General features: G+C 52.0%; 2 protein-coding genes across 4 annotated transcripts in view; one reads left to right on the forward strand and one right to left on the reverse strand.

The window, feature by feature from the left end:
* Positions 1-13,371, forward strand: part of Sla (Src like adaptor) — a 33,456-nt gene extending 20,085 nt beyond the window's left edge. For all 3 annotated transcript variants that reach the window (XM_046449070.2, XM_058580874.1, XM_046449069.2), the window contains 6 exons: positions 757-856; positions 1,689-1,775; positions 4,507-4,610; positions 6,914-7,045; positions 10,656-10,788; positions 11,509-13,371. In XM_046449070.2, the coding sequence (XP_046305026.1) occupies positions 757-856; positions 1,689-1,775; positions 4,507-4,610; positions 6,914-7,045; positions 10,656-10,788; positions 11,509-11,722 (770 nt within the window). In that variant the 3' untranslated portion in view covers positions 11,723-13,371. The remainder of the gene's footprint in view (positions 1-756; positions 857-1,688; positions 1,776-4,506; positions 4,611-6,913; positions 7,046-10,655; positions 10,789-11,508) is intronic.
* Tg (thyroglobulin) overlaps positions 1-24,024 on the reverse strand; it is a 219,550-nt gene that overhangs the window by 67,253 nt on the left and 128,273 nt on the right. The window contains exon 41 of the mRNA XM_046449068.2: positions 19,627-19,829. Coding sequence (XP_046305024.1) covers positions 19,627-19,829 — 203 coding nt within the window. The remainder of the gene's footprint in view (positions 1-19,626; positions 19,830-24,024) is intronic.

Consider the following 24,024-nt stretch of genomic DNA (forward strand, 5'->3'; position numbering starts at 1 on the left):
CATCAGAAAGGAAATTCACGTCTTATCACCACATCTCCAGAGTAAGTTGTGCTCACATGAACCAAATAGCATTCTTTCCCTTTCCAAAATTTACTAAAATTATTTTCAATATACACATAATAAAAGGTCCTTCGTTTTTTCTTCCAACACGTCCACCCCCAACAAAAGTCACTATTAATGAGATAGCCCACATAGGGTCCCACACTCTGTAAGGAAGAAGTGTTCTGCAGCCTCTAGGTTAATAGCCGCTTGATCTGGAGGGTCCTCAGAACTCATCTGTCCTCACCCCCTGACACTCACATGTCACAGATCTGAGACACACAAGCCCAGATTGGGCAGCTGGGGCCACAGTAACAAGAAGGGATGTTTGCTAGCATTCTGTCACCCGTGGGATGGTGCCTCACTCTTTTATCTCATCTCAGAGGGGCCCCAGAACAGAGATGGGGCTTGTTGTAAAGACGGAGAGATGGAGGCCTGGGACAGACCCTGAAGCCAGCTCTGACTTCAGCTCACAGGCTCTGGATCCCCATTTCTCAGATGAGAACACTAGGGCCGAGGCAGGCCTGAGAACAGGGGCGTGTGGCTGGCCTCAGGGGTCCTCGAGCACTGCACCACCCTCTACAGGGGGCCCTGGGCACTTGGGTGCAGGAGGAGGTGTCTCCAGGGAAACCCGCAGCAGCTGGGCAGGTCCCCACTGACTGCCGGGGCTGCGCTTCCTTCCTGTGAATCAAAACGCCCCTCTGCTTCATTTCCTAGGACTGGAGAGTGACTTCCTCGCGGTGCTGAGTGACTACCCATCTCCTGACATCAGCCCCCCAATATTCCGCCGTGGGGAGAAACTGCGAGTGATTTCTGAGTGAGTTAGCTTTTCAAAACTTTTATAATCCTCAAAACAGGAGAACCTCAGTTTGGAGGGGAAGCACTAGATTTTTAGCTATAGTCGTCCAGTTCCACATGGGCCCTGATCCTACTGTGGGGTGAGAAGTCTGGCCCACACTGCAACCCTACCCCTTATGTTGCTGGGCTCTGAAACCTTCAATGGCTCCCCATGGACTGCTGGCTAAAATCTAATTGTTTATAACTAGGCTTTGAGACTTTTATGATCCCAATTCTGCTTCTCGTATTGGCTTCATCCCCCGCCACATGTGCAGTTACCCTGTGCCAGCACAAGCTGGGCAGAGAGACCCAGGGTCTGAAAACACTTTGATGACAGACAGCATTGCCTCCTATTCCTGTTGTCTCTTCAGTGTGATGCCAAACAGTCTGTAGATCCATTTTCTTTGGATCCTCATTGATATAGACACACAGAATATCTTTGGTTATATTTCAGGGTACAAATCAAACCAGTAAGCACTGGTTTTTAAAAGCCTCCAACTATAGCATAGCAGTTGAGAACATCAGCTGCTGATCCCTGAAGGTGGCTTTTTCTATTAAGTGGGAATGCTTCCAAGCTAGCTTCTAGCTTGAATGGGGGTGTCTGTTGCATGTGTGTGCGTGTGCACACACACACATGCATGAATGCATGCCTGCACCCACTAAGCACTCAATTCCCAAATTGAGAAATTCTGGTCCATCTGGGCAATGGCAGATCTTAGAAGAGAACTGTCCCCAGCTGCCATGGGGTAATTCTGCTGATCCTGTTCACTTGTCCATTTACCCATCCTGATCTTGTCTTTCTGTTCTGACAGTGAAGGAGGCTGGTGGAAAGCCATTTCTCTTAGCACTGGTCGGGAGAGTTATATCCCGGGAATCTGTGTGGCCAGAGTTTACCACGGGTGAGTACATTCGTCATCATTAAACATCATGCTGCCTATGTGGGTGGCTCAGGAGATGGCAGGCAGGGATTCCAGCATGGTGCAGTGGCAAGGAAGACACTGGGTCAAGAAGGGCACCCACCCCCCATCTCTGCCCCTCGGGAATGATGCAGATTGGGACCTATCCCTTCCACCTGGGGACTTAGGTTCCCTGGAGTGAAATGAGGGAGCTGGGCTCTTCAGCTGGAATGAGGTGCTGCTGCTGCTCAGCACCGACACTCCGAGTGCCCTACCACCGGAGGCAGGGAGGTGGATCAGCTCAAGCCATCTGGGTTCAAGTCCTGCCTCTGTCACTTTCTGCCCAGGTGAGGGAGCAGAGGCTGCTTAGGTTTCTGAAATCATTAGTTGTCGAAAAGAAAGCACAACACAGAATGATGGTAATAGTGACATGTAATACCATGACCCAAGTGCAGGGCTGTTGGGAAAACGAGAAGGCTAATGTTCAAGTAGTTCCTGCAGCAATGCCAGACTTCACAGCGAGACTCTGCAAAGAGCCACATTCTCGTCAACTCCACATCCAAAGGCACAGAGTGCTCCCTGCCCGACATGCCCACACACCCACAGAGGAGCAGACGAGCCAAACAGAAGAGGATCATGGAGACCTCGGACGTGGCAGAGGGAAGCGGTATTTCCTCCTGTAGTGGTGCAGGGATGGCTGGGGCAGCCCCTGGTGGCTCTACAGCATAGCACACCTGGACTCACAACCTGGCTCCCTCCTTCTAGGGAAAGGGCCTTGGGAGTTACCTAACCTCATCCAGCCACTGTCTTCTCACCTCTCAAATTAGCAAGATCAGACCTCAGCCAAGAAGTGCTCAGCGTAGAGAAAACAGAAAGGAAGGAAGGAAAGACCACTGTCCAAATATGAAATGGCTTCTTGTCCAGAGCCACACGCCCTTCTGGTGAGGCAGAGATGACCACACAAATACTCGGAAGACTGGAATTGAGTACATTGATTTCAGTATTGATGATCTTAATCACGAATACAGAAAACACTTCCATATTGAGGCTGATGAAACTGAACACAAGAGTCACTTTCTGAAAGAAACCCAAGTCACACTTCCACATCAGGGGCTGGTCTTTGATCCATTCATTCCTTAGCAAATGCACCTTGACACTTCATGTTGAAGATGTGGGACTGAAGCTGGCAGGGGCCGGGGTGGTGGGAACCCAGACAAACAACCTACAGGACCCTACAGGACAACTGATCTAGTTGATGCATTGACATTTCTTAAAATACAGAATAGATAAAAGGGCAGTGAAGTATAGAGGCTGTGGAATTGCATGTCCCAGAAAAATGTATTCTAATTTTACTCTCTCAATCACTGATATGGTAACGTGCACAAGTTACTTAATCATTCTGACTTTTAGCATCCTCATTTGTGAGCAGGATAATGTCCCTGTTTCAGGGAGTTGAGGTGAGGATTAGGGTTAAAGTGCTTAACATAGTGTAACATACAAATACAGTTAGTATTCCTATATGGCTGCTGTTCCTCATCTGTTGTCCTCCCCTTTCTAAGTAGACTTTTGTGTAAGAACTTGAATAAATGAGTATTTGTTGCATACACTGAAATAATTAGTACTTTATGCACTGTGCAGAACTAAGGGAATAGTTGAAATATTTGGCCAAATACAGCATGATCATGATCCCAGCAGCAAAAGTGACCACAGTGACGAGCACATACATGAACAAACAGAACCTATGGGTCTTCCCACCTGGCCCTCAGGGCACTCAGACGACAGACAGGCTTTGCTGACCTGGATCTGCTCCTGTGCCCTGGAGAACGTTAAAGCCTTCCGAGACAGTAGCATACCAACGCCTGCTACAGCACACACCGATCTGGACCTGAGAGATGGGAGTTGTGTCTGCATGTGCCCCAGCCACATGCGACTGAGGCACTTCCTGCCCAGCTGAGGTCTGGCAGAACCTGGTCTGCAAAGAGCCCGTTCACCTGGAACACAGATTCCTTTGTGCCCAGAGAAGCTTCCCAGGAGGACTCAAGAGCATCAGGTCTCCTGTGGGTGCGAAACCCCCACTCCAAAAGTGAGCTACCAGAGTGCCACCACCGTGTCTTACTGTTTGGTGAAAAAAGCAAAGAACACAGGAAGCCCCTGGCGCGATGACGAGTGTCTGAACGCATGAGAATGGAGGGTGCTGGAGATCAGATGGAGGCACAGCAGGGCTTGTTTGTGGGGTCTCCACATGCCACCTCTCGTCTCTTCCTTCTTACTCACAAGCATATGCCAAGCCCAACCTCCTGGATGCCACCGTGAAACCCACAAGACAAGGGCACAGGGAGCGTGGCTATCGCGGAGTGCAAGGTGGTATGTGGAAGGCCGACTGCCACAGCCACAGAGGACCCTGTATAACGGCATGTGCTACACATTACATATGGTGCATATTCCAGCAAGCATTGGAGGGACAGGCTGAGAGGTCCCATGCTTCCTGGATCATTGTCCAGGCTAACACCTGGCCAGCGATTGGCACTTGGGAACTTTATATGAAATCTAGAACATAGAAGTGCATGAATGAAGGAAAGAATAATGAGTGAATGAATAGCTGATGTCCCTCCTCTTCGACACCCCATCATCCTCACAGTACCTAGACTTCAACTTCACATTTGGTCTTAGCTGTCTCTAGGTTCTATGGGCAGGGCACATGCAGGTTACTCACAGCTGTCCTCCTGTGTCTCAGGTGGCTGTTCGAAGGGCTGGGCAGGGAGAAGGCGGAGGAGCTGCTGCAGCTGCCAGACACAAAGGTCGGCTCCTTCATGATCCGAGAGAGCGAGACCAAGAAAGGTGAGCAGCCCGTCTCTCCGTGCCCGGCTCAGACAGGCAGGCCCTTACTCCTGGCTGCCCCTCCTGCCTACGTGTGCACATGGGTGTAGGTGGTTAGGTGGTTAGCTCCTTGCAGCCACGTCCACCCGCCCACAGCAAGGCCAGCATGATAGCTAGGGGCCCAGAAACAGGGAGCAGGTGACTGGGTACTACCATGGCCCTGGGTACTACCATGGCCCAGGCATGGGCAGCATGCTGAGCACACAGAAGTGGACAATGGCATGGCCCAGCCTGTAGACATCAGCCCTGAGGCTTGCACGGGTTTACCTCTCTGAACTCAGATTTCTCATCTGTGAGGTGGAGAGAACCTCCCCTTGTAAGGTGGTGAGATTCAAATGTAATAATTCTTGTAGTGTCATTGCTGTGTGAAAGGCCTTGAGATCAGTGTTCTCTGGGCCTCTCAGAGGGGACAAGCCCATGTGCCTGTTTGCCTGTTCACCAGACTTTTATCATCATAATTTCCTGCATCAACTGAGCAGACAGCAGGGCGCTTCTGTGGTTCAGAGCAGGAGTTCCAAGTTCTAGTTTCATACATGAATTACTCTCTCTCTCTCTTAGCCTCAGGTCAGGCATTAAGGACAGCACTGTTCTTGGATATAGTAACAGCTTCATGTCACAGGAACAAAACCCTGGATGGATAGGGCTCCCCCACTGGTGATCGTAATAGCAACTATTCGAATAGCGGAGATCTGGCAAGTCCTTAGCCTGCTTCTTATTCACTTCCTGTCAAGGAAGAAAAGACGCAGTATCTAAGTATTTACCAGGCACCCACCAAGGGCCGGGACCACCTGGCACTGGAGTCTTCACCAAGATGAGCACAGCCTGGCTTGGGGGAAACACAGATGGAACATAGGGGATTCTAACGTCCCACAACAACTCTTGTCAGATACTTGAAGGAACCAGAGGACAACAAAGTCAAGCAGAGGCCAAACATGGCATATGTGTTGGGCCCCCAAGGAAGGATACCCAGCTCAGAGCCCTGCGGCATGGCCAGGGGAGGGAGCCCCCACTGGGCGCCACAGCACATCTGCAGTTATCCAGGTCCCCAGCAGATCTGCAGTGGGGCAGGGTGGGGCTAGGGTGGCAGACTCTGCCCACTGGGGGTGCAAAGTTCTGATGATTTTTCAGGCACTGCCCTGGACTGGCTTACTGTATTTCCAGTTCCAGTTGAAATAACAAGAAGTATCACAGTGGGTGACTCAAAGGGCAGGGTTGACAAGTAACTATGTGCCCCAGGGTGGACCAGGATCTTGCTGAAAGCAAAGCTTACACCCCAGAGCGGCCAATCCCCGGCTGGGTGCCTCTGAACGCTCACTCAGGATGTCTGAGCCTCTATTTCTCCATCTAGAAAATATTTGGGGACAGTACCTCACATGCCCTTTCTGAGAGTCAAGGAGATGTTGCCTGGAAGTAGCTTAGTCCCCCACCCAGGACACAGACTCGATAAATGCCCATTCCTTGCCCCTCTTGCCACCTCTTGAGCACTTTCCACTCCTAGAACCCCAGGAGATGGAGCAGGGGGATCCTTAAACATCAACCAAGTCCAATTCCCAATGCTCCATTTGGGGGGCTGAGGCTAAGAGGCTGCTGGTACGTGCCTGAGCTTCTCCTCTTACCAGCTTGTGTTGGTCACCACTCTGTGACGCTGAAGGAGAAATGTCATCTTTCACATGTTTCTTAGAGACACTCGCAGACACCCAGGCACTGCCACTTGCTCTAATCCCTGAGAAAGTCGAGCTTAAATCAGAGGGGGGTAGGGATGAGGAAAGGGGACCTGGCTGTAAGCACCCCCCTGTCCGTGGGACAGGGGCCGAGGGAGGAAAGCAGTGGCACAAACACCTCAGTGCACACTAGGAAGCAGTCAGGGTCTGCACGGCCTGGATCTATAGGTGGCAACCGAACTCTAAGCAGTCAAGGTGGCCTCAGGAGTCACATGGATAAGATAGCACCACAACGTTCACCTCAAAGAACAGGAGGACTAGGCCTCTGTGCTTGGAAACCCAGGCTGACAGTAAGAACCATTCTTGAGTGCATTAGGGGGCTGCTAAAATAACAGCTGCCCTGGGTTCTAAACTGGGAACCACATCTGAACTGAGGGGTCCAAGGCAGGTGGGGCTGTTGGTCCTGACAGGGTGCCACCTCCCAGTGTCACTGCAGTAGACCAAGAGTGAGCAGCTATGTGCCTCTGGGGAGATGAGCCAGTCAGCTGGCTGCCCTTGGGAGGGAACACGTAGAGCCACTAACCTGTCCTTCTCCTCCTGTAGGTTTTTACTCCCTGTCGGTGAGACACAGGCAGGTGAAGCACTATCGCATCTTCCGCTTGCCAAACAACTGGTACTACATCTCCCCAAGGCTCACCTTCCAGTGCCTGGAGGACCTGGTCAACCACTACTCAGGTAAGAAACAGTTGGGACTGGAGGAGGAGGCCCCTCTGCACTGCCTGCTGCAGTCTCACAGCCTCGGGTGGGCCTAGCTCCCCAATAGAAGCCAGGGATTTTTTTCTTGCTTTCTGCCCATTCTGACTTCTTACTATGTTAACTCAGAGTACAAGAGCCTCTGAGCCTTGTCCTAGTAGGTACAATGCACCTCACCTCAAATCCACCCTCTCTCCACCTATAAACCCCACAATCCAGCTTGCTCCTGTATCCCAGACACAGACAGCTGGCAGCTCTTTAAGTGGCCCTGCATTTTCCGGGACTCTGTTCTGAAGTCCCACTCATTGCCCCTTCTCTGCTTGTCAGAACCCTCTTCAGCCTCCAAGGCCAACATGGGCCACCTCTGGGATGAAGCCTAGCAGTGAGACTTTGTTGGCCAGTCCTCCTGTCCCAGTGTTCCAGGGTTCCTTTCCCTTGCGCTCTGATAACTGTGCAGTGTGGCCTAGGTGATTGCATGCTGGTCTGTGTTTCCTAAAGAGATCCTAAGGATGAGGCATCTATTTTATTAACTTGCTTATTGCTTGCTAGACGGGGAGACTAAGACAGGGAGCATCTTCCAAGATGGTAGAAGCATGGCTAGTTCTGATAGAGTGATGGGTCAGGGTAGAGTCAGAAGACAGAAAGTGGGATTCAGCTGTGCAGGTCCTGAATGCCAGCTCAGGAGTTGGAATTTGCCCCCTGGACGAAGGAACAATTGTAAACAGTTGCTGAGTTTCCAACAGCTGGTTCTGGCACCTCAGTGATTATTTCCAGCTCTGCTTGCTCACTGGGAGCTGGGCCACCTTGGACTGCATATTTGCCTCTTTTTGCCCCACTTTCTTCCCACACAATGCAGACACCAGTTGTCCCAACTCTCTGGAGGTGCTAAGGAGAGGACATGGCCATGACCTTGAGGACTTACTGAGTGGTACCCACTTTTTCTCGAGTGGGGCTGCTCCTCCCCCCTCTCTTGCTCTGTCCTACTGGGGGGAGCCAGGGAAGAAGCCCTTCTCACTTTGTTAGCGGCTTCCCCTAGGGTTCAGGTGCCTGACCTTTCACCTTGAGGAACCTTGCCAGCACTCTTTAGGAGTCAGGGTATTGAATCAGAAGAGCAAAGGCCTTTTCAAGGAGAAAGGAACTCATGCAGCCTTTGGGTGACATCCTTGGCCTATAAAGTGGCGGGTGATATGGAAGCAGTGGCTGCTGGGAGACGCAGGCCCACCCTGGGGCCCAGGCTGGGGGGGCTAGAGCAAGTGCCCCACCTCCTCTGCTTCCCATTCCTGGAAGGTGGTGACAGTGGCCCCAGCAGGGGACTGAATGATTATCAAGCATAATCTTTCTTGTGCCATGTGCAGCCCAGCCTGGCGCCTGTGGCAGATGCAAAATAAATGATTACAAATATGGCCTCTGTGATACCCGAAAACCTCGCAGTTAGTTCAAAATGAAAGAGGAAGGGCGTCCTGGAAACAGCCGATTGTGCTGGGTAGGAGTGAAGGTTGGTTGTGGTATTTGGCTTTTAATAACAATCATCAGAGGGGTGTGCAGACCATAAATTTTGCATAGACAAAAGCAAACATGAAATGAATGCTGCCCCAACAAAGCTCTCACAGACCAGGAGGCCAAGAGACTGTGGCTAGGAACACCACGCCCGCTCGGGCTGCTGCACCACAGGCAGGGCTGTAAAGAGCAAGTGCCTTCCAGAGAGACGACCCTGGCCCTAGCATCGGTTGACAGGTGGCAGCCACAGGTTCACCTCTGCAACTAACTGAAATGGTCTGAAAATACAAGATGTTTTCTGTGCTCTTCTAAGACATGGCCAGGGACATCAGGAGCAGGGGACCCTAAAAGCAGGGTCTCCGGAGCCCGAGGAGTGAGAGGATGGAGCACTCCAGTGAGCTGTGTGGAGGGGAGTGAACCAGACCAGTGTCACCTCTGGGAGGCCGAGGAAGATCTGTCTTCTCCTCCTAAGGGACACTGACCTGCTTTGGAATGAGAACCTGGTCCCAAATCCATGAGACAGGGTTTGGCCACATTCTGTGTCCATGGCCTCCTCAGCTTCTTCATCTCTAGAATGGGCCTAAGATACTGAATGAACACAGAGAGGGGCCTTGGTGAGATGAAGAGGCGGCACCAGCTCAGCAGGGCTCCTGTGTCCTTCCTGTGTCACTGCCTCTCCTCCTCCACGTCTGTTAGTTACCTAAGTGTGGCTAAGGGGGGCACCGCAGGGCTGCCCTGCCTGCTGGGCTCTGGATCTGGCTTTGTCTTCCTCTTTCATGAGCTGGGGGGGTCACTTAGGTCTCTACCCCCTAATTGTTTTAGATGCACAGTCAACCAGGCTTCGCACTGACCCCACAGTCCACCTCACATCCCTGCACGCACCCTCGTAGGTGACGTCTGAGGTCAGTGTAGTCACAGGGGAGGCCAGGAGCAGGCACAGGGACACGGCCAGGGACTGCTGAGGTGCTGTCCCTCCAGCTTCCACTGGTTTCTGGGCAGGCCCCCCTGTGAGCCCCTCAGGTGGGGGCAGGGCTCTCGGAGCCGTGGCCTGCTTCCTGCCCTCTGACCATGGGCCAGCTGAGGGCCGCAGACACAGCAGTGCCTCACATTCGGGGTCAGGCATCTCCCTAGGAGAAGGAAAGCACTAGAATCCTCAGCCTGAATAAGGCTGCTCAGAACCTCTGTCTCTGTCTCTGATGATGGGCTAGGGGAGGCTTCTGGAACACATGGAGCCTGCACCTTAATGCACCTGGAGAGATGGGGCCCCCGGGGCTTAGACATTTCATACCAGCCAAAGGGGCTTGCTTAAATTTCTTTCCCTTTCTGCATGAGACTCCAGGGCTAGAAGAGGGATCTTTCCGAACCTTTCATCGTCTGCTCTACCTTTCCCTGTCTTCTCCCTGCCTCAGTGTCTTCCATGCTCTGGGGCTGTCGTCTCTCCTGCGCCCCCTCCTCCTCCCTCCTCCTCCCTCCTTCCCCCTCCTTCCCCCTCCTCCTCCCTCCTCCTCCCTCCTCCTCCCCCTCCTTCTCCCTCCCCCCCTCCTCCCTCCCCCCTTGTTTTCTCTACCCTCCTTCCTGCCTTGGAGATGTACTTGATACACCTGAGCACCACCAAAGCCTCCTGTATACTTTGGGGACTCAGCAGCTTCTTGTTCTTGTGCACAGGAGAATTCTGCTGCCAGGTGCAGCCCTGGCCCTCCTTGGGTGCCCTGCCAGCTGTCCTCACTTGTCCTCATTGTTCTCCTTGTGTAGTCAAGGAAACTGGGGCTCAGAGAGGTCAATTTACCATCAGAGTGAAGCTGACTCTCAGGGACAGCTGAGGTGCTCTCTCTCCAGCTACCACTGGTTTCCGGGTCCCCAGCTCCTCCGGCTGCCTGGGCCTAGCTAAGTGTGCCGCACATTCAGGGCACCTTAGCAGCCCTCCAGTGACTGGGTGTGTGACTCTCAGCCTGGCCACTACCTTCCACACCCCTTTCAAGTCCCTGCCTTTATTTCCCATGCCAAGGTCCCGGAGCTGGACCAGATGGTGCTCAGGCCTGCACTCCACCCTGGCCACGGCTTCCCTGGGCCTGACCCTGTCTGCTTCCCCCTGCAGAGGTGGCTGATGGCCTGTGCTGTGTGCTCACCACGCCCTGCCTGACGCAGAGCACGCCCGCCCCAGCAGCCAGGGCCTCCAGCTCCCCCGTCACCCTGCGCCAGAAGACCTTCGACTGGAAGAGAGCCTCCAGGTGTGTGGGTGTCCCCTGAGCGTGTGAGCCCGACATGGCGTGGAGAGCCGTGGCCTGGTGTCATTGGCCACTCCCACCACAGCCCTCAGTCCCCTTGTCCTTAGGAGTCCCTGCTGAAAGCTAGAAGGCATTGTTCAGCAGGGACGCCGCCTTGCTTTCCCGATTGCACAGGCCCTAGACTAACGCAGGAGCCAACCTGTGTCATTTAGTAGTACTTAAGACTCACTCATGGAACTTAAACATGACAAAACTGAGGTGACTCAGTTTTGCTAAGAGAAAAACATCTTCCACTGATTTAGTCTGTTTTTTTTTCCATTGCCAGCCATTAAATTTTGAGGTGAATATCCATCATTTGTGATTGGTGGATTATCTTATAAACTGAACAGAAATCAAAATTCATCCCATGGGTAAGTTCAAAGAAAATCAGAGATCAGAATTGGCTAGGAGATGAATGAAACTGCTCTTTCTCAAAGAAAAATTCACTTAGATTTACAGTTGGAAGATACAGGCACTGGAGAAAACAGTAATTCAGAGAGGCTGAGTGGTTTGTCTAAGATCACACAGCCAAGAAATGTAAGAATCAGAATTAGAACAAGAAGCTAAAAGGATATTAACTAGGCTCTCTTTTTTTCTTCCTTTTCCTGTTCTTTGTCCCTTGTCCCCTCTCTGTCAATATCCTACTCTTTTCTCCCGTTCTCTGCCACCTGTTCTGACTCACAGACTGCAGGAGGACCCTGAGGGAGCAGGGAACCCACTTGGGGTGGATGAGTCCCTTTTCAGCTATGGCCTTCGGGAAAGCATCGCGTCCTACTTGTCCCTGACTGGGGATGACAGCAGCCCCTTTGATCGGAAGAAGAAAAGCGTCTCGCTGATGTACAGTGGAAGCAAGAGGAAGAGCTCGCTGCTCTCATCGCCACCGTACTTTGAAGACTAGCGGCACAGCAGATGCCCGGGCTCGCACCCGAGGCCACAGAGGTTCTGACTGTCACCTGGGATCTTGCAAAAGGCAGGATTCTCTAGCCCCTGGACAACCCAATTCCAGCCAGGAGAAGCCATCATGAGACCCAAACTCTCACCTTCTCTATCCACATCATGACCAAAGGGTCCCCTCCTCCGTGTCTGACCAGGGCTGTGACACAGGACATGTCAAGTCTCAATGATGGGACAAGGTCTCAAAGAGCCCAGCAGACAAGGATGTGCACGTGACGCACGGGAAGGATGAGGAATTCTTCCAGAAACTGCGCCGGAAGCGTTCCTCAGTCGACTGGCAGATGGAGGTGGAAGGTGGAGGAGGACCGCAGCCTGCGGAGGGGGGCAGCAGGTGGGAGCCGCACTGCCATCCATGGAGACCTACGGAGTGACACCTCCTCCCTTGTAAGAGACCCGCTGACACTAAACCCCAGCCGACGGACTTGCTAGCTCCTCCATACCAGGAGGAGACGTTGGCGTTCTCCTGCACCAAAGCCATGTGGCAGGGGACATGGGGCAAGGGTGGCGGCTGGTGGGGAAGGAAGGTGGCCTGGGACTCACCACCTTCTAGGGGCCCCAGCCAGGGTCTGCAGCACAGAAAGAGCTTCTCTGGCTCCTGGGGTCCTTGCCAGAGTTAAGGAACCAATGATTCCTTCACAACTGTGTAAAAAGGTGCTGTGTTAAGTCCTGTGTGAGGTGGGGGACAAACAGGGAAACAAGGGTGACTCAGCCCAGCCCCCAGCGAGGCGTCACAGTGAGGCAGAGAGAGAGTGGAAAAGCATGGAATGTAAAAGCAGCCTCGCGTGGAGAGATGGACTGCCTGCCTGGGATGGGCTGGGGCAGGGGACGGGGCGCCGTGTCCAGGGATCTGCATGGAGCTTAGGGCTGCTGGACGTGGCAGGAAGAAAGGCCGGATGTTCTTAAAAGAAGGAAAGTGATCACTTCTAAGGAGTTGACTCACACCACATTTTATCCTAGGAAGGGTCTGGTATCCACATGAGTGCAAATACCGAGCTCCAGGAAGAGGGGAGGCCCTGAGTGGCTTGATTTTGCCATATACAGCTGAAGGAGACGGGTGAAAACACAGGCGGAGAAGGAGCGATGAACCAGACAGTCGGATCCTGCCAGGAAGGCAGGCGGCTGCAGACGGCTCATGACTCACTCTTCCCCTTCCAGGGACTCTGGGGAGGGGGCACGTGCACATGGCCCTTCACGTCTGCTCACATGCGCGTCCATGGCCATGAGTTCGTGCTGCTGGTGGTACGTGCATTTGTGTTTACATGATTTGCTGTGTCACCAGATTCCAGGGTATTCATACAAGGAGGCATTTGTGGCTTCCTTGACAATCTCCCACGGCTGATCCAAAGCCACCAGCCAGCATGTGAGAAAGGATCGTGACACCTGTGACACCCGGGACAGCGACTTCCACCTGGAGGCCTGGTGCCTCTGCGCTCCAGATGTCTGTACAGCATCTTCTATGTCATTTTCTGTTGTGACCGATGTGACTGGAGCATTGGGGAGCCCCAGGGGGGTTCTAAGTGGGGAGCATTACACTTTGTTCAATCATGTATTTATTCCTGATTAAAGTAACCTAATAAATATTTAAGCCTTGAATGTGGGAGCTTCCAGGTGGCGGTGAGTGGAAAGTTCTCTCAGGGGCTCTGCAGCTTCCTGAGGACAGCCCCAGCCAGACTCCCTGGAGCCGTGGAGTCTCTTCACCCTGGAAGGTGGGCGTGGGGTGAGGGAGGCAAAATCATCACCACCATCATGAGAACCGTACATCACTGGTGGTGGGTGAGCTATTTGGTCTTCTGAGAATTTCTAGAAATGATTCCTGGGCACCTACTAAATAAATACTGCTCCAGGTGCTCGGGCTGCATCAGGGAAAACCAGTGGGGCCTCTGATGTCATGGAACTTGATGTCACACATAACAGGAGGCTTTCTGATGATGAGGAGGGACATGCAGAAAACAGCAGAGCCCAGTGGATGGGGTCTCTTTAGATGGATGCTGAGGGAGGTCAGCAGTGGACACAGCCATTGAGCTGAGGCCTGGAAGACGAGCAGCTAATGGCCATGCACAGATCTAGGGACAGGGACAGCAGGCAGCTCCTGCAGGCTGAGGGTACCAAGAGGACAGTAGGGTAGCAAGGGCTCTTGTGCTGAGATAGGGGAGTGTGGGGGGGCGCCTGCAGGCTCTTAGGCCCTCAAGGGGAAGGGAGGGGCGCAGGGCCTACTCAGAGAAACAGGAAGCCATCCAACGACCTAAGGGGGTGATAGCATCTCCATATGTTTGTGGGATCACCTGGCTGCTATGTGGAGGATGGATTTTTAAAATCCCAGCATTTACTGTCTAGTTGACACATGCTTAAAGCAAAAGATGAAGAGATTTTGGAAACAAAGGGGTGGAAAGTTTTTCATGGAGAAAATGAACGAACATGTTTCATGTTGAGGCAAATGGAATCTAAATTACACCAGGGCAAAGGCAGATGTCTCAGAAGGAGCAATCCACTGAGAAGGTGGGACGCTCGCAACCTGTGTCACTCAAAAGATAAACAGCTTCAAAATACATCAGGACACTCTTATGAGGATAGATGTATAAACCGATCATTCCATTTGGAGTCTCAGAAACTGCTAGACTGAACAAGCAGAAGTGGAGAGGTGTACAGACTTTAATAACACTGGGCCCCTTTTCTGCCAATGAACAGGAACCCATCAAGTCACGGAGGAAGCTACAGACATGGGGTGTGGAGTCCTTCCGCTGTGCTCTATGATCAGGGGCAACACAAGTGGAAACGATTTGCAAAAGGGTGGATAACAATTCTATGAATCTAAATTCTTTAAAAAAATCTTTTGGATAAGAAGAAAATAATGCAAAAAAAAATAACATATTTAGAAACAAATGACAATATTGCTACTTTGCAAAATTTCTGGGGAAGAGTTGATAAAACCATAAGGGAACTTCATTGCTTACATCTGACATTGATCAGAATGAGAAGTGATGAGGTCAGCTTCCGACTCAGGAAGTAAGAGACCATCGCTTAGTCAGAGTCAGGAGAAAGGACCATAATGATAAGAACAGATGTCAGTGATTTGGAGTCTAAAACAGAGCCATAGAGAAGATTTTGAAAGCCAAAACATTGTCTAAATAATAAGATTGATATGATAGATAAAAACACAAACCAGCATGGCCCAGAAAGACAAAGAAGAAAAAGCAAATCAGGTGCAGTTCCCTTGGTAACAGTGTCCAGGAGAGGGTGTGGCCCCCAGGACCACAGGGAGGCCTTCCTCCCTCTGCAGCTCCTCCCTGCTGCCTGGACCCCTCCCCAGAGCTCCACTCAGGTATGACGGCAGGTCTAGGTATGGCTAGGGGACGCTTCTGAGAAAGAGAAAGAAGGAAAGAAACTCCTTTGGTCTGTAAGCTGCTTTGCTATTGGGTCTCCAAGACGCAGCAGGTGGGTGGTTTGGTCCAAAGGGGACACAAGGGGGCCTGCCCTCATTTGAAGATGGAGAGGCAGCTTCAAAGAAACCCTAAAAACCACCAGGCCAGGCTTGGAAGCTGAGGAGAGAGCTCAGCCAAGTCCCAGGCCCACTCGCCTCCCCGTCCCAGGCTTTACAAACCAGAAAACACCCCAGGAGACAAAGCACGTTCACCAGGCCAGCCCGACTACCACACTCAGGACCACCTGATCACACAGACGTTTACAAAACTGTTCAAAGCCAGGGAGAAGCCTGAAGGGAACCAAACTGCTGTGTCCACGGCTGATTGTCAGCCTGATTCGTGATGCAAGGCTGAACAGCAGGGCATTGCAGGTTTTCTTTTCCCCAAATTAGCAATGGATTCCATGAAATGATACTCAGATTACCAGCAGGAGTATTAGGGGAAAAAAGATAAGGAAAGAAAACTTCAACAGACTTATTCTAAAAGGCTTCTGGGAGCACCAAATCCATGACTGGCGAGACCACTTTGATGAGCAGGGGAGAGCGCTCCCATCGTGAGATCCGCAGACAATGAGGCAAGAAGGCCGCGGCCGGCCATCAGCTCCATCTCCCCATCTGCTCAGCAGAGCTCAGCCTCGCCCTGGACCCTCCCGCGAACCAGGTTCCCTACTAAGTGCTAAGGAACTCTAAGGTTCCCAGCATCTCGCCGTAGTCAAAATCAGATATGTGAGAAAAATCATGAACACGCAGAACAAGCAGAAGTCCTAAAAGCTGCTAAATAGAAGTCTCTTCTTAAGGGGAGATTCTTTGCTTTGAGAGAGATTCTTTGTTTTGTGAACTCAAATATGTTAAACAAATGTGGAGGCCCTTTGGCTCAGCCCTGGACCACCCAAGGGATCTTCTAGCAGACGCTGGACACACTGACCACAATCAGAAGAGTGAAGCCCAGGGGAGGTTGGCCTTTCTCCACACGGTGAGAGCCCAGGAGCTGCAGGGGAGTTCCCACAGAAACAGAGGCGGAAAGTGCAGGAGGCTGCCTGGAGGCCAGGAGCTCACTCTGAGGAAGGAGGACGGCAGGGAATGAATGGTTCCTAGGTCCTAGGAGTCACTTCCTCCTTTCTCCTCCCTTAAAGCGTGCCCCGGCCTCAGGCCATGATGCATGTTTCCAGCACGCCCCTTTCTCCCTCCACCTGGCCAGGGCAGGTAGGAGGTCCTGGGCCACCTGTAGTGGTGCTCCCTGCTGCCTCCAACTACAGGTGGAGGGGAGGTTGGGTTTCTTGGGTTCCCAGGACACTTTGCGAACCTGATGCTATGACAATGTCACCAGCCCATAGGACACAGAGAGAAAGCGCCATGCTAATGTCACAGGTGAGAAATGCCAGGTGAAGAGTTCTTTCAAGGCCAGGATTTTAATGTCCACCCCTTTGATTCTTGGTTCTGGTTTCTTCCTTCACATCTTAAGACCCTGAGAGAGCTTCAATTCCCAAAGAAGTCCTTAGGAATGGGAAAACATGGGATTTGGCTTTGGTTTCTTTATTGTGTGTTCTTTGGCAGGTCACTAGATGTCTCTGAGCCTCAGAAATCTTATCTCTACATAGGAAATAAAATGAAGATCCCATGCCAATCAATGTGAGGAATCCAAGATAAGATAATGAAAGTGTTTGTGAACTCAAATATGTTAAACAAATGTGGGTCATTAATCACCGTCAAAGGAGCTTCTCCACTAATATTTTAATAGTTCTAGCCCCAAGAACTTGCAGAGAGACTTCAGATTTTACCCAAGAATAAACTGCCAACTTGCATTCATTGCCCCAACATCTGTGGTAAAGAACATATTTAAGAATTTCTAATATGTTGAAGTATTTCAGTTCTCCCAATTCCAAATAATTTCACTTGCATCCCAAGGACTTCTGGGAACAGTTGTAAAAACTGCTTCCAAGTGAGTAAAACAGACGGAAGGTTTATTTTTAAATATACTGCCATTTGTTAAAACAGATTCAGTTTTGAAATTCCCCAAACACCTAAACCCTGAAAAAGAAAAAAATCTGCCTTCTAGGCCTTTTGGAAGATATCTGGGCATCGTCTGGGTCCTAGTGAGTATCTTGTTGCTGAGTGGGCCCTGGAGGAGTCTCTTTAGGATCAACTCAAAGAGGAAGCTGAGCTTTCAACACCAGGAACTAAAAAATGCTGGTGTTCAAACCTCCTGCCATTAGGATCGAGCAACTTCAGAGAAACAAAGGAAGAAAACCAGACTCACAGGAAAGAGACCCAAAGATGGTGGAGGAGCTGGGCTAGCCTTGCAGAGAGAAGCGGGGCTAGCCTGTGGATCCCTGGCCCCCGCAGACACTCTCGGGTCACTTGGTTCACCTGCTCACCCGCTGTGCCCTGGAGCACCTGCTCACAGTAAGGTGTGCATGCAGGTGCCTGGACCCTGCAGAGAGGGGGGCACTGGCTCCTGCTCTGCCAGAGCTCAGCCTTGTGAGGAGGCCGACTGGGCACCGAGAGCAGTCAGTTACCAGTGGAAATCCTGATGACGCTGCACAGCACGAGTCATGTAAGGGGCCGGGTCTAAGGGAGAAGACTGGAAGGCTTTCCTAAGGGACAAGCAGGGAGCAAAGAGGAGTTGGGGAGAAAGTCTCTCCATCAGAGGAAGTTGCCTTCACAGGCACGTCACGGGGAGTGAATCCAGAGCCTTATAAATGCTCCTGTTGCCAAAAGAGAGAAGCCATAGCAGGTGGGGTCTCTCTGTGGGGAATGGAGACAGTGCGGACCCAGCTTCTGTTATGGCCAGTGACCTTTCTCCCCTCCTATGATCAAGGGTTTGGACCCCAGAAAGGCTGGTCAAGGCTGGGAGCAATGCTATGGTCCTAGCACTGCTAGCAGGTCAGTGAGGAATTGGGCCCATGGCTGGGTCTCGCTGTTCTCCACCTTGGCTTCAACTGAGTTCCTCTGCATGCTCCTGATGGCCTTCTCTGCCCCCAACATGGCTCCTCCCATTCGTTTTCCTGCCACTCTAAGGGCAGCTCTAAGCACCTGCTCTCACCTGCTTAGGAAGCCTTTGACAGCGGATCCACGCCCATCACAGTGCTCCACCATAGCAGAAGGTGGGAGCATCCAGGGGCCTATTAACAGTGAACGGATGGGTCAACAGAACATAGCACGTCTGCACAGTGCAGCGTCACTCAGTCCTAAACATGGGAGAGTCTGACACCTCCTATGACGTGGACAATGACATCATGCTGAGTGGAAAAAACTGGGCACAAAAACACAAATCCTGCCAGCTCCACTAATAATGGGCGCTCAGAATAGGCAGATCAATAGATTAGAACAGCTGTCCCCAGGGCTAAATGGGTGGCTTAATGGGTACAGAGTCTTGAGGACAAAAAGTTCTGGCAATGGATCATGGTGACAGTCACACAATTGGGAGTGTACCCAGTGCCACCAAAATGGCTGGATCATGGAATAAAACAGACAAACCAATGAGCAAAACCCTTGCTATCACCTGGCACACTCAGGATGAAACGTGGGACATACAGGACCATCTGGCTCCTCTGCCTTCACATCACTACCCACTATGACACCCCTAGGCCTTGCCTGTCACCAGGTCATTCCTTCTCCAGGGAAGCCCTCCCCCACGCTGTGCCTTCCCCTGTGCTTGGGGCTCTCTTTAATTGCTGTGCCCCCAGCCCCAGGACCCTGAGCCACCTGGGAAGCGGGACAGTATTGTTGGCATGGCATTTCTAGCATCTAGCACACACCACTTGCTCACACTAGTTGCTCAGTGAAATTAGAAGAAAATCAATGACAGAACAAGAGACACCAGAGCTTATGCTGTGACCAACCAGGTAATTTCTTCCATCATAAGCGTCATCACAATCATCATCATTACACCACTACCACCACCATGATCATCACCACCATCATCACCACCATCACCACCATCATCATCATCATCACCATCAGCATCATAGCATCATCACCATCGCCACCATCATCACCATTATTGCCATCAGCATCATCACCATCAGCATCATCAGCATTATCACCATCATTGCCATCATCTTCATCACCAACAGCATTATCACCATCACCATCATCATCATCACCATCATCATCATCATCGCCATCATCACCATCACTTTAATCATAGTCATCATCTCCATCAGCATCATCACCAATATCACCATTATCATCATGGACACTAAACTCCAGTGAGGCTCTCCCAGAAATAGAGCTTCCACATGGAATTTTTAGCACTTTGAATATGATTGGAAAACAGTTGAGGGGGCCCTTCAGCATTCTGGATCCACTCCTACCTGGAAAGATGACTTACAGCAGATTCATACTTGGCATAAAGGATAAGAGAAGACCAAACAATTGAAGCCAAGTGAACACCTCAGAGCAGACTGCAGACAGGATGCGGCACTCACCATCAGCAGAGCCCTCCGGAAGAGCCTGGGGCCAGTGGTCCTCGTCAGGAGAAGGTGGAGGCTGGCCACGTCAGCCCCGCCACGGTCTGCTGCCAGGGACACACGTCGAGGGTCCCCGCCAAATGCTCCAATGTGGGTCTGCACCCAAGTCAGAGCTGCCACCTGGTCCAGCAGCCCCCAGTTGCCAGTTGCCTCCCTGGACCCTGCAGAGAAGAGGAAGATGGTTCCTCTGTGTTACTTTGCAACTCTGGGTCGAACATTTATGGTGCTGTCCATGTCAGGCCCGTGGATCCTCTAGGGGCCCTTAGGCCTCGTATTTGGAACTACACTTTCCAAATATGGCGAGGGACAGTGGGGAGGACCTGGGCTTTGGAGTCAGACGCAGCTCACTTGACTTCTGGCTCAGCCTCGAGCATCCTCACCTCTCTGAGCCACACCTGCTTGTCAGTGAACGAGGGGACTTGCTGGGGAGCTGCTCTGATGGGAAGCAGAGCCTGCTGGGTTCCACCACCGGGCTCGGCCCCTGAGGGAAAGGACCCTCCCTACAAGCTGCCAGGGGCTCTCTCTAACAGTGGCCAGGCCAGGAGGGGGCTGAGGACCCCAGTCTCTCCCTTGCCCCATGTTCTGTGGCCTTAATAGTGTGCAACTGAGGTGACATCTCTTCTATAGAATTCGGTAACTATTTGTTGAAGACCTCTTACTATTTCTTTTTAACAAAATAATTCAGACATGACAAAAGCATAGCAAAAACTCGCTCTTCTCCAGGGCTTTGGGGATACCACGTGCCCCACCCTCCTGTTTGTCCTGGGACTCCATACACCTTGTCAGGACCTGCTCTCTCTGTAACCTCCAACACCAAGCCTTGCCGCTCTCGCCTGAGGCATACATGCTTCTTCCCTGACGGTTCTCAGCAGATGACTCCTGCCTACGTCAGCAGCCCAGGCCCCCCGAGCTCCAGACCCCTCATAGTGCTCCATGAGACCCCAAGTGACGGCTAGCAGGATTCTGTTTCCCCAGGAAAGCAGGGCATCAACTGAGTGGGACCTGAAGAGTGACAGCCACACCTAGATCACCAGTGACAACAGGGTGGGGATGGCCCTGACGTCCACTTCCCATGTACCCGCTTCCCACTGTGTGTGAGTGACACTGCCAACACTGAGTCCACAGACTTGGGGAGGTCAGAGTGGGGTCATGCAAGAGGTCACTCGTCTAGCAAATCAGAGGGCTTCCTCCAGTGCCGGGCCTGGTGCTGGGCCCTGTGAGGGTAAGAGACAGGATCCCAGCCCGGGGCCCGCAGCCTCCAGTGGAGGGCTTACAAGCCACAGTGAGCTCACAGGCCCAGCCTCTTCCTTCCCCAGTGAAACAGAAGAAATCTGGGAGCAAGAGTATTCAGACACAAGAAGTGAATGTGAGATCAAGTTGGGACTGAAATCCTAATTCATAATCAGAGCTCTTTGTCCAAATATTCAATCCAATTCCACAGACATTTGTTGAAAAATCTGTGATGGGTATTAAGAAATTTAAGTACTTACTTATGAAACTCCTGCTCACACGGGCTGGGTGACAGCCTCAGTGCTCCTGCGCAACTGTGGACCCAGGTCTCTCAAGATCAGGGCAATGGGTCTGGGCTCTGGCTCCCAGGGCCGCTCATCACATCCATAGTGTCCCCTGCAGTCTGAGTATGGCTGAGCCCAGTTATCCTCAATCTCAGGGCCCCACACTAGCCCCACCTCACTCCATCATCACGTGTACGCACCACGTGCACACGCGCACACACACACAGCACTCCTGCTGACTTGCAGCCTACTCAGCCCAGGGCAGGACCCGAGAGGGGTGCTCACTGCAAACATCCCATCAAACAGTACATTGTTCCCTCTGTGTTCTGATCAGCTCTTGTCTGCTCATCAGTTTCTTTGACAATTGACAGAAGCCCCTAATCAGGACCCAGTCTTATAGATGGACTCTGGTAAAGGCCGTGGGGCTGGGGTGGCCTGCAGTCTCAGCCATGCCATGCACTAGGAGTGTGGGCCCTGTACCAGCTACTTAACATTTGTGTGCTTTGCCATCTGTAAAACACGGAGGGCTTTGGTTTGATGATTGCATTTGCTGACATGTGTGCAGGCAGCAGGACTGTGCTGGACATGATGCATTACAGAAGATGTGTTTCTCCATTAAATAAAATGAAACAGTAGGCCCCAACACTATCTCACCAACACCCTTGGCAGGAATTCCTGGTCTCCAGCAGCAGAAATAGTGCCTGTGAGGGGGCACGCTCTGTGGCCAGACTCTGTGCCAGTTTTTCTGGTTGTAAGAATAGCAGACCCTCTCTGGAGGTCCCCAAGTGCCAAGGGACAATGAGGTAATGGCAATGTGTGGTTACAGTGGTGGCCAAACCTTCTGACTAGTTCCCTGGCCAACACACACATGCTCTGCCCCCCACCCTGTGGAGGGCCCATAGGCCTGTTGTCCCTGCCTCCTCCCCTAGCTCTGCACCCACTACCCAGTCCCCTCCCCACCATGCTTTGCCAGAAGAGGACAATCACTGTGGTCAGATGCCCCTTGGGGTCTGCCCCATCTGTAGGGTCCTGGCTGGAGGAGATGGCCTCCCCTGGCCCTCCTCCACCCCTCACTTCCTGTCTACCTTCTCATGTCAACAGGAACCAAGGTTCCCTGCAGGCCCTGGGCCTGCCCAGACAGCATGAGTTTGCCAAGTGGGAGGCCAGACTAGAAGGAACTTCGGCTTTCATTTCCACTTGTCTCTTTTAGAAAACATGGAGGCTTCCAGGGGGCCATTTTCACTCTGGGATCCCCCAGCAGATGCTATGCTTGTTATCAAATGAGCTGGGGACCTGGGCGGTTGCTTGGCTTGGCTCAGGAAGGGCAGAGGCTGCTGCTGTTGCAGCCTTGGATGGCTGAGGGCAAGAGGCTGGTTGTCTAAGGTGGGCGGGACACTGACACGGGCAGCTCCCGGTGCCAGGCCTTCACGCACTTGAACATGCGGCTCCGCTGAGCCACCTCGCAAGTCTCAGCACCTTCCAGTCACAGAGGGAAGGAATTGCCCAGAAAACCCTGTTCCCACAGAGCAAGGAGGCGGCCTGGGGCCCTGTCCCACTCAGATGCGCAGCCTGAACTCCTGCAGCTCTCCCTGGGGAGGCTGGCACCCAAGTGGCCCAACTCCTTCCAGTCCTGTGTGGTGAAGCACAGGGTCAGTGTACAGTGAAAAAGGGAGACATGAACAGGTAGAGCCCAGGGAGACTGCAGGGCTGGAAACCCTTCTGTAGGAGACTGCAACAGTGGCCATGTGGCAACACATATTTGGCAAAACCTACAGAATGTACAACAAAAGAGTTGGCCCTTAGGTGACTAAAGCTGTCACTTTAGTGAATAAACCTCATGGTTTATCACAGTAGCAAATACACTATGCCAAAGCATGTGTCACTAACAGGGGAACCTGAGGGCTATAGGAATGTACGCAATGCTCTGTACATTCTGCTAATTTCTCTGTACACTTAAAACTGCTCTAAATGATAAAAAATGTGAATTTTTTTTTAATTGAAAAGGGGTCAGTTGGGCTGAGGTTGTGGCTCAGTGGTAGAGCGCTTGCCTATCAGGTGTAAGGCCCTGTGTTCAATCCTCAGCACCACATTAAAATAAATAAAATAAAATAAAAGTATTGTGTCCAACTACAACTAAAAAAACAGATGTTAAAAAAGGGGAGGGGACAGTTGTACCTGGTGACAGGGTCATTGGGGAGATTAACTGGGATAGAAGGCCTGCCCCTTTCCCTTCTGCTGGATGAGTTCTCCTTCAGATGAGGAGCAGTGCCATCCTGCTTGCATACAGAGTCCCATTGCTAACCCTTCTGTGGCCAAAGGAGAAGGCTACCTCTACAGGGAGGCCCTGCCACCAACCTACGGCTGTGGCAGAGGGTCCTTCCCCTGAAAGGTCCTCTACCAACCTCTGGCTGCAGCAGAGGCCTCTGCACTGGGAGATCTTTTCTACACACAGCCTGGCCGCTCCTAGGTGGCCCTGGTCTTTGCTGCTGGATCTGATGAGGATCCTGACATCTTGGGCTGAAGGGCAGGAGGCACCATTGGAGAGACCTGAACATTCAGGGATGCAGGAGGACAGAAGGCGCAGTGAATAAGCGAAGCAAATTCCTGTGGCTAAATGTAAGCAGAAGGGGTTCCTACAGAACACTGCACACTTCTAGCCTCGAGGAGCCAGCGACACTGGTGTTTCTGGTTGTTGGTAGAGACCAGCAGTTTGACACCAAGTCGGCGCTGACCATGGGCCACACAGTTCCCCAACCTCTCTGCCACTGAGAACTAGAGGTCATCCTACTGAATACCTGGGGAAGGGAGGCACTCGGTAAGTGTGATGTGTCCTCCTGTTGCT

Source organism: Marmota monax, unplaced genomic scaffold (assembly GCF_021218885.2).
Source record: "Marmota monax isolate L192 unplaced genomic scaffold, Marmota_monax_Labrador192_F-V1.1 WCK01_AAM20220418_F8-fsc00073, whole genome shotgun sequence".
NCBI lineage: Eukaryota > Metazoa > Chordata > Mammalia > Rodentia > Sciuridae > Marmota > Marmota monax.